At 27.9% G+C, this 10921-nt stretch overlaps 1 protein-coding gene across 1 annotated transcript; it reads right to left on the bottom strand.

Annotated features, from left to right (window-relative positions):
- Window positions 1-4469: 4469 nt before the first annotated feature.
- On the bottom strand, window positions 4470-9233 carry LOAG_09198 (hypothetical protein; the record flags this gene model as incomplete). Its single annotated transcript, XM_020447880.1, has 14 exons — window positions 4470-4537; window positions 4685-4832; window positions 5100-5212; window positions 5504-5591; window positions 5790-5978; window positions 6299-6405; window positions 6617-6758; window positions 6841-6894; window positions 7049-7130; window positions 7201-7399; window positions 7477-7577; window positions 8060-8176; window positions 8606-8772; window positions 9105-9233. 14 exons carry the CDS (start codon window positions 9231-9233, stop codon window positions 4470-4472), a joined length of 1704 nt encoding a protein of 567 aa, XP_020301933.1.
- Window positions 9234-10921: the final 1688 nt, after the last annotated feature.

The raw sequence follows: 10921 nt of genomic DNA, 5'->3' as shown, positions 1-10921 counted from the left end.
TTAAAGAAAACAGTTTTTCGAAAATGGAAAAACAGTTTTTTTTTTTTAAAGAAAACAGTTTTCGAAATTAAAAATTGATTAAAGAAAACAGTTTTCGAAAAAAAAACGAAGAATTGGTTGAATTTTAATTCGATTATATTTTAATTATTTAATTTATTTTTGATTTATTGTTAAGGAAAGGAAGTGATTGGTTGATAAAAATTAAACAAGAAATCATTTATTTGATCTCTGTTGGTATGTTTACTGATTTTTTTATCTATAATTTTTTTTTCTATTTTAAATTTTCTCATATAATATTGTAATTTGTGAGGAAAAATTTACAAAAATTATTTTTGAAAATTTTTCGAAATTATTTCAATCTTTCTTTACTTTTTTTTTAGAAAACAATGGAAGTAAACATTGTTAGAATATGAATTTTAGAAAAAAAAATTTTGAAAATTTAATTTTATTTGTAAATTTATGGAAATTAATTGAAGTGAAATATTTATAAATTTTATCGCAAAAGTTTTAATTTTAATTTTTATTGTAAACTTTTAATTTTGATCGCTTAGGGAAAATAGCATGCAATATTAATAATGCAAATTAAATTATTTTTTTTTTATATAATTTAATAAAAAAAAAAAACGAAGAAAAAGGGGAAAAAAAAGGAGCCAGTTCAATTTAATTACTTGTTAATTTAATTTGATTAAAATGTATGAGATCGTTTATTGGGATTGAAATTGGAATTTAAATTCATAATAATGTTTTATGCAGTTTGAGAGCTATGATTATATAATAATATTATGATCCAAAATCAGCAAACATTTTTTGATTCCGATTTTTTTTTTAATTTATAGTTAATTTTATAGCTATCAGAAATGTATTTTTGTTAAAAAAAAAAAATAGAATGGAAACAAATAAAAAACTATATTTTCGAAAAAAAAAGGAAAAAATATTTTAATTTTGATTCAATTTTTGATAAAAATTTCCAATTTTCTTTCCTTAAATGTTATTTTTATAGTTTGAAATATTTTCCCATTCGTATGTTGTTTAATTTCTTTCCGCTCATTTGCATAATTTTAAATAAACATTATTGTAAAGACCATTTTTTTTTTTTTTTGTAATTCGGGACAGAAAATACGGATTAAATCGAATTTTAAATTAAATATTAACAAATTAAAATTGTATTTGAAATTAAAGATTTGATATTTATAGCTAAAATAAAATGTAATCAATTAGGAAACAGTAGTAACAAAAATAGCTAGAAAGAAAAAAAAGAAAAAGTGACACGATGATAAAAGAATAGTATTGCGCTCAGATAAATTATCACTTTTCATTTCTGTCAAATCAATTGTTGCTATAAACTTTTTTCATTTTTGTTCCATCATCATATCATTAATTAATAATTGGAAATGAAATAATTGAAAAGTTTTAAATAATGTATTATGTGATTTCTTTCCCAGTATTAGTAATTAAACAATATTTAATTGATTATTACATATGCACGTGTCTCATTTCCAATTATTAATTAATTAGTTGCCGGATTAATGTTTAAACTCTTTTCCGGATTTCAAATTTTTGCAAATTTTAACAATTGCTAATGTAAGGGGGAATTTTTTTCTTTTTTTTTTTCAACCTATGCAAATGCTAAACAAAAAAAAAAAACACATCCATTTACCTGAATATCTCAATTCCGGCAATCGCCGGTTTTTTTTTTTTTTTTGATATTTCATTCTTGTAAACATAAAAAGAAGGATATCAATATATCGCATCGTTTTTTTCTTTTTTTTTTTCTACTGAATTCAAATGGAATCCGGTAAGAAATCATTTAATCCGGTAAGGTATATGATGATATTTCAGATGATGAGGAAATAAAATCGATGAAGGTATTGAAAGGTAAAGGTATTACTACTCCTTTGTTTCTCAAATATTATTGTTTCGTTCTTGATGATATATAGTTTTATGAAATATTTCAATTGAGTAAAATTTCCATCAAAAGTAGAAAACCGCAAAAAAAGTTTTCTTTTTTTTTCTTGCCAATGATTCAAATCAAATAACATTAGCAAGCTTTCACTTCCTTTTTCATAAATAAGCTTGTATTAAAGTTTTTTTTTTCTTCTCAAAAAAAAAAATTTAATCCTTCCTATGTATTATTCATTCTTTTATCATAATTTGAAGAAATTTTATGTAAATAAAAGATTTATTTTTTTTTATATTTTCTAGAAACGACGATTCTTTTTTTATTTAATGAAAATAACATTTTTTGAAAATATTTTTATTGGAAATGTCTTCCCTTCTAAGATATTGTCAATGATTCATATACATCTTTTGGTAAATTGAAAGCTAAAACGAAAAAAAAGAAATTAATGAAAAAAATTCTTTGTTTTAACTAATTAACCAATTATTAATATTTTTCCTCCATTTCCTTGTTTACAAAAAAGAAAAATATTTCTCTGCATTGTTTCTCATCAATATAATTTTATTATTTGTTTCGATAAATGAGTAAAAAATGGAAAATAAAAATTTAGATGCATAATAGGATACCTGTAAAGGTATTTAAAATTAACAGGTACACCAGTAAGCATAATACATAATTTGTTTTTTTTTTTTTTTAAATATCCACCATTTTAACGGCTAATTTAGAGGTAGCAACATGGAAGATGAGCAAAATTTCATCAAGAACAATAAGCATATCACTTTTATAAGGGTATTAACGGATAATAATTGAATACATTAATTGAAGACTATAAAAATTTAAATTTCCTATTCACCGCGAATTCTCGGATAATTTATGCAAATAATAATCAATCGTATATTTCTGCAACATATTCCGAGTTTATATGCACAATTGAACTGAGATAGAAAGACCAATTCAAACGGTCAAAATTACTTCGATAATTCTGGAAAAACATAATACTTACATAAGTATCAAATCTTTTAATCGAAAATTAAAAATAATAAACTTATACGTTTATAGATCTTGTTATAATAATTGTCAAGAAAAAAAAATTACCCAAGAAAAATAGAAAAAAAAACTATGATAAAATCAGAATAATCACCGTAAACATATATTTGATCGTAACAATTCGATTCTCTATTGATTGATCCATCATAAAGAATTCATTTCGTGATTAAAAATTTTATGAAATATTATAATGATTAAATATATACATCAAACAATAACACTCTGAAAAGTAAAAATAAACACGAAAAACTTAGGAATTAAAATACATTTGTATTATATAATACAGAAACATTATCGTGCGAATGACAACACAGAAAACATGCAATCATAAAAACCTGACTTATATTGAGTAAAATTTCAAAATGTTCACCAGTGCTATTTTTTACATCCAAATGTGATATTACTTTATAAAATGTGTGATATCACTTTATAAAATCAATCTTAACCCATCAATCTTGAAATATTAATAAACTTCTGATAGCACATTTGCTCAAACTTAACTGCTTTTCCTTAGCATCTTACTAAATCGACCATATTTGAAATGTTTTCAGAAAAAAATGGGTAATTTGCAATTTCATTTCATTTGTAACCAATCAAATTCTATATTTCATGACATGTTTTCTTCTTATGGTTCATCAGATTTCTCTGATTTTTTTCCTTCTTTTTCTTTTTTCTTTTTAAGCAGTACACCTACAGCACAACAGTACCATCTCATACGTCACCATCGTTTTATAACGGTAATCTCAGTATCTATTCGGTACATTCCAGAGATGCAGTATTATTATTCACGTTTAACTATATGTTAAATATTAAGAAATGCTACTTTGCTACATTATAGTAGTTTTGGGAAGCAGTTTCAAAGTTAACTATGCAGATGACTGAATGACGATATTATTAAAATTCGGAATTTAATACCTAAGTGTTGTTCTGACAATAAAAAATGACCTGCGCTATTAGATCTGACCACAGTATACATCAGGTTTACTAGATGGGTTATCTGCATCACATAGTCCAGTTTATACACAATTCTAATATATTCTGAGGTCCTGGAATACCCAGATGGTTTTGGGTGAATTTACTGATCCTTTCCCAATTTGTTTCAGCAAAATCATCCGGCAATACTGAAAGCAAATGCATTTCGAACACGAGTATGCACAGATTTAATCTCTTGAAATAGCCTTCAAAAGGAAGCCATAAGTTTGTCTTACCCTCATTCATTAGGCTGTTGGGATTATATCCTCTTACCTAAAAAAAAGCATTCCCTTCAACAACATATTACTGGAATGAAGAGAACAACGCTTGCATTTACTATTCTAACCATCACAAGCAACTTAATCTATTGTTGAAATTACTGTGTACACAACAATTCCGATGAGAAAGTTGAATGCATATACATATTCATGTTTTAATAAGTAGAGTGGGATTAAGAACTAAGAAATGATAGTAGCAACTCGTTAAACCAAACTTTAACATCAATGGAATAAGTTTTGACAATACTAGAAATAGCTAAATTATGAAAAACCTTTCAGATCCTTGATACATCCACTTCAAAATTTCCCAGATTCAAAATTCTTTCATTCAAACTCGTATAATCTAAAAATATCACTTTAAATAACCTTCATTAAAATGCGCAACCATTATAACAGTGATACCAAAATTATAGTTTGGAAACAAAACAGATAAGTCTAAAAGAAAATTCTCTTCTTTTTTTCCAAAATAGATAAATTATTCTCGTATTACCTGTAATCGCATCAAGTAACTGGCTTAACTCCGGTTGTCTCATTACTTGATAAGTTTTCTTCATAAACGAATGAAGTAGTTCATACTGGCGTGCCGAAGCAGAATGCTGCTGACTGTGTGTCAAACTTCGACGAGTTTCTTCTATCTTCTGGAAATTGTACATTACTTAGGCTACTAACCTTATTTCCATAATCACCTGGTTCATGGAGTTCATTAATACAGAAGGAATGAAACAAAGAGTAAGTCTAAATGGTATACAAATTTTCATTATAACACGATTTTTTGGTAATTTAATCGACATTGATGTTGATTACCATTGAAACATTGATGCTAACTTCTTCGTAACAAAATGCAGCTAAAAGAAGTAAAATGAAATATTGTTTTTAGTTATTACAAGATATACAAAAATAATTACCTTGATCTTATCAAAAAATTTATTCACAAGTTCGTATTCTCTGACAGCTGCTTTTTTTGCTCTTCTCTGCTTCAGGATTCGATTATATTTTTGCACCTTCGCTAATTTTACAGCTGAAAAAAAATAATTGAGCACAATGCTGAATATATTTTTATCACAGTGCGATATGATAGCTCGATAACATTTACTAATTAACTTCTATTGGGGAATGAATCAGTTTCTTTCCCTCATTGCTTTTTTTCGCTTTTTTGTTTCGAGATTCGATTATTCAGTGCTACTTATATCTGTAGTCACATGTTAACTACAGATATCTCTTTCTCATAATATTAAAAAGTACTCCACAGAACACTTAAATCAATGGTCGACTTCAAATAAAATGTTTCAAAATCAATAAAAAAACTTACCACTTTCAAAAGCACTGTCTTCATCTGCATCAGGCCCTGGTTGCAGCATCAAACGACTAATTAATTTTTCTGCGTCATTCATAAATTCCTGAAATCTGCATCGTTGCAGAAGAAACAAATATCAAATAAGATGGATCAGAGATGCAAAAAACAGAATGAGAGATTTGTAAGGGATTTTTTCGGTGAGGAGCAAGGAAGAAATCCTTGCTTTGCATTCAAAAAATGTTTAAAAAAATATTTAAAAAAGAATCAAAAAGTAGGACAAAAACATATCCCAATCACTAACCCACTCAAAATCGTCTCTTTCTGGCATGTACCCCAATAACTGAAGATCGCTATCCTTCAATTTTAGACGTTCTTCTGTTCCGAAAGGTAATAATGGGACATTTGCATAAAATTGTTCCGGATGACAATCGCGCAGCTGCTTCTTCACATCTTCACTTATTTTAATCCGAAGTTTTCCTTCATACGTCTCCTAAATAAAATCTAAGTTAAATACATTCTTGTTGCTAGTTTCCAAACAGCTAACAATAAACTTTCTTTATCTAATGACATGAATAATACTACGTATCCCTGAATGGTGCTATAAAAAAAAAAAAAATCAAAACGCATAAAACTTAAGCATGATAAAATGAAGATAAATATCCTAAACTATAGAGTCACTCAAGAATGATGATTGACATTATTTTAACTGCTATCACTGTTACAAAAAAGAAAAAAAATTATAAACCTGAAAAAGAATATTTATCTTCATAACTACAGTTAGAAGGAAAAACTAAAAAACAGAACCATCACCTTCAGAAATAATTTTTCCCTGTAGTCTTTTTTACGTCTCTTCCTTCCAACGCGCTTCAACTGTAGTACTGGCTTCTTTTTTTCATACTTTTGTGCCGGTTCCGGTTCTAAAATTAATTCGTATAAATCATACGCATTCATTTTGGTTTTACTGATATCTGGTTGTAAAATCCTCACTTTACGACCTTTCTTTTTCAAGATGTGCAAGATGCGAAAACTTCCGCTATCTTACCTGTGAATAGCAAATAATAACATGGATAACTAACGTGCTTTAAGTTAATTAAGCCTAAAAAATACACTGTAAATGAAACAACCAACCACTTCCTTCATCAGTATCTGATGAGTTGCGACAAACATGAGCATTATGACTACTGCCCTTCTTTTTTGAACAGGGTGTTGTTAACTCAGCCTTATTACATGAATTACTGCTTTCTGAGTTAGTTGTTGCTTCATCATCGCTCTAAAAATGAAATGAAACAACCAAGTCGACATTTCACTTGTTAACTATGCAAAAATTTGATGCTAACTGCAAGTTAACTTACTTCATCAAAATCACTCACAGAAAGTAATCGTTTTCTTTTTCCTTCTTCATCTGTCTGAAAGAATAATGAAATACATATATGAGAAAAAAAACGTCACTGGGTAGACTATAAAATTTCACATTACCATTGGGTAGATTATACCATCGACTAGATTATAAAATTTCATCGGATTGATTATAAAATTTCACATGCTACATAAGAGTTGTACCTGCCATCGAACACGCTTTCGGAAGATGACTAGCTCCCTACCAGGTGGTCTTAGACCGGGATAACTATTTGGAGGAAAAATTCTTTAATCACGGCAGTGTAAAAATGAAATGCAAAAAACTTATCCTTATGAATTCCACAGATAATGGCGACTGAGGTGGAGTCATAACATGTGGTCCATCATTTCTTTCAAAACTACTTTGTTTCTCATCACTTTTTTTTGTTGAGCTTCGTACAGGTGGAGTACAAAATTCATTCTTAAACTTCTTCAAAGGTTCTTCAAACTGGTCGAACCAGTTTGGATCGTCAAAATTTACAGATTGATCCCAGTTACGAAAAAATTCAGAAATATCTGGAAAGTAAGCATATTTTTGAAAGACTATTTAGACTTTTCAAGTACAACAAGAGAAACGAATAAACAAAACATACATTGCCAATCTGAACTATCTGCTGCTTGTTCTTGACCAACTATATCTGAGTCAGGATGTGATGAACTCATTTCTTCAACCTTGTGAATATCGACATATGGCCTGAAAAATAATAGTATAAAAACAAACATCTAATTTGATTTCATATAATCTAGCCTTTTTTATTTCAAAATACGATGATAAATACTGGTAAGACATTCTATTCCTCAGACTTTGTACAGATCGGAACTGCTTGGCTACGTCAATCGATAAGACACGCAGTAGATTCAATTACAAGAAATTTGTTGGCTGAGACATTTTGTCAGGTAGAAAAATAAATGTGTGAAAGAAAGAGATGAAGTATAGGAGATAAAAACCAGAGACGAGTAACAATAAGTTCAACTTGTTAAGTTATTTTTCGATAGTTAATAGCACTTCAACAAAAATATGACATCGTTAATGCCAAAAAATCTTGCTGGATGAAATACATCCACTAAATAATTTCAGGACGGAAACCACACGAATAAAATTTTAAATTTATGCATTTATTACAGTTTTTTTTGTAAAAAAGTCCAAGTATGAAATGAATATTAGAAAAAAATTACCCTGTATTAACACCTGCTGCAAATCGACCAAAAGGACCACGTATGAAAACCTGATCAAAACGTTTCCTAGCATCATCGGCAGTTTTATCAGTATCCAAATCTGATGCAATTTCTTCCCTGAACGATAAAAGATGAACGATAATGAAACAGAATAATACAAATCTATTTAGTGGCGAAAATTCTTTTAAAATTTTCAACTAACAAAGTCTATTTTTTAATTCCAAATAGTTCGAAAAGCTAAGTATAAATTACAGAATAATAAAATGATGCCCCTTATTATTCCATTATATTTCCAATGAGAATTATTGCTATTATTTGATATATGCACGACCAACATTTAAAAAATCAGTACAAATCGGCACTCAACCATCTTATTTTATAAAAAAAAAGAAAAAAAACAAGCTTCGCAGACAAATGTATTATTAAATAAAGAATGAGGGATAAGATGGAGATGAATAAAACTTGAATTTGATTTTGGTATGCTTACAACTATATACTATTAAAAATGATCATGAAATTTTCTCAGTACTTTACGTTAAAACATACCAATTGCCTAATTTATGCTTATGTACTGCTTTGATCAATTCCAAATCTTCTTTCCAACCCCAATGTTTATCAGATTTTGTTTGAAATAATGCAGGTCCTTTACGATCTACAACAGTATACGCATGTCCACGTTTATGAGGACCACATTCTGCACCCATTCGAAAGCACTGTAAATAATATTACAATTAAATTTTCACATTAATTATAGCACTACATCAATTGAATCTAATAATATTCACTAAATTTTAACTAAATTTTTTCACATTCTCAATCTTATTCTACATTTAGTAGCAACTGTAGTAATAATTTCATCAATAAATTTTCCGTTAATGAAGTAAATTTCTTCTCAATGCTTAACAAATATGAATAAAATAAGCCTAATTAATCTAATTAATCTAACAATTCTTGTCAAATTAAATAGTTAATTTATCTGTTCTAACTTAAAAATAAAGAAATAAAAAAGATGGAAAAAAAAAGAAAAAAGAAATATAATACATACGGAAACGCATAATTTCACATCAACTCCTTTCTTTTGACAATTATCACATTGAATATATAAATACTTTGCTGGTACCAATGAAATTTCGCAATTACAACATATAATCTTATCCGTTGCCATTTCATTCATCTGAAATTATCATTGAATTGATAAATGTCATCTTGTCATCTTTATTTGATATTATTACCTAAATTTTGTCTAATTTTTCATGTTATCAGGAATGTTTTAATATCTTCAAGCTTAAAATATCCAATAAAATAAATATTGTCGAGGAATGATTTAATTATCTTATATGACAAACTGAGACATTACTGGGATTTCCGCTGCTATCGTTTGTCCACTTGCAAACAATCGTTTGCAGAGCCATACGATATTAGCGGATGATGAAGATTCGTAATTAGATGTATGATGTAATTACCTGTAAAATATTAATTTAATTCGGTCATTAACTCAAGAATTGCCCTCTTCACGTGCACAACTCGAGAATTGTCCCACTCATGTGCATAACTCGAAAATTGTCCCACTCATGCATAATTCGAGAATTGTTCTCTTCACGTGCATAACTCGAGAATTGTTCTCTTCACGTGCATGACTCGAGAATTGTTCTACTTACGTGTACACGGCTTATAAACTATCCTCTTCACGTGAACAATTAAAGAACTATTCTTTTCACGTCAAAATTCGAGAAGTATCCTGTTCATGTGAACAGCTCGAGCATCAATTTTTTCACGTGCATAACTCGAGAACTGATTTTTTTCTACGTGTACAACTCGAGAATTGATTTTTTTTCTACGTGCACAACTCGAGAACTGATTTTTTTCTACGTGCATAATTTCGCAAATGGGATTTTCAAGTACAAAGCTTAAAACATTCCCAGACGGGAACTTCTTGCGTTACGATCTTACAAGAACATATAAAATATCAGTATAGCTTAGTACTAATTGCAAACTCTTACGTCATTTTAATTATTTCCCCGTACGTAATCCGTCTAAATCCATTTGTCAAGCTAAAATTTACACCTTAAGAATTCTGTTACAACAGAATATGTTCTTACAAGAGCATATAAAATATCAATATTGCAGAAATTAAATATGCACCTCTCTTTTTCTTTCTCTCTTGCCGGTTTCAGATTTTGCTGTTCCTTTTCAATTCTTTCCGGTTTCAGAATTTATTATTCTCTTTTTATTCGAATTATTGAATGATGTAAATGAACAGGTTAACAAATCAGATATATTTCCGGTATCATATTTATACTATCTATTACAATCTGTCACATTTGTTACCTCTTTGCTTCAACTTTTTCATGACATTTCTCCACTTAATGTTCCATTAATTAATGCTTCATTAATTACACTATGTTAATTATACAACAGAATCATTACTGTAAACCTTTTTTTCTTTTTTTTACATAAACTTGCTAGCGAACATACATAATCAAACAAGGATAGTCTGGAGAAAAATTAACCAATATTGTTTAGTAATTTGATTTTGCAATCAAAATTTCTATTGTATAAGTTTTATTTTTATTTTTCATTTTTTTTCTTATTTTTATTTTTATTTTTCATTTTTTTATTTTTCACTTTTTTTTTGTGAAATTTATAAAATTTACTTTTTGAAAAATTTTCCTAACAATTTCATGTTTAATATAAAAATGTTATGCTAATTGAAATACTTCAATGTTTGCCCTATCCTTTATTGAAAACTTTTTTCTTTTTGTTAATTTAATTTTTTCAATGAAAAATGGGATGTAAAAAAAAAAGAAATGAATATCATCAAATAACAAATTAATCAAAATTTTCGTTTGTTTTACATATATA

Source organism: Loa loa (assembly GCF_000183805.2).
Source record: "Loa loa unplaced genomic scaffold supercont3.527, whole genome shotgun sequence".
NCBI lineage: Eukaryota > Metazoa > Nematoda > Chromadorea > Rhabditida > Onchocercidae > Loa > Loa loa.
The sequence above is the reverse complement of the archived record's forward strand: the minus strand, read 5'-3'. Positions and strand labels throughout refer to the sequence as shown.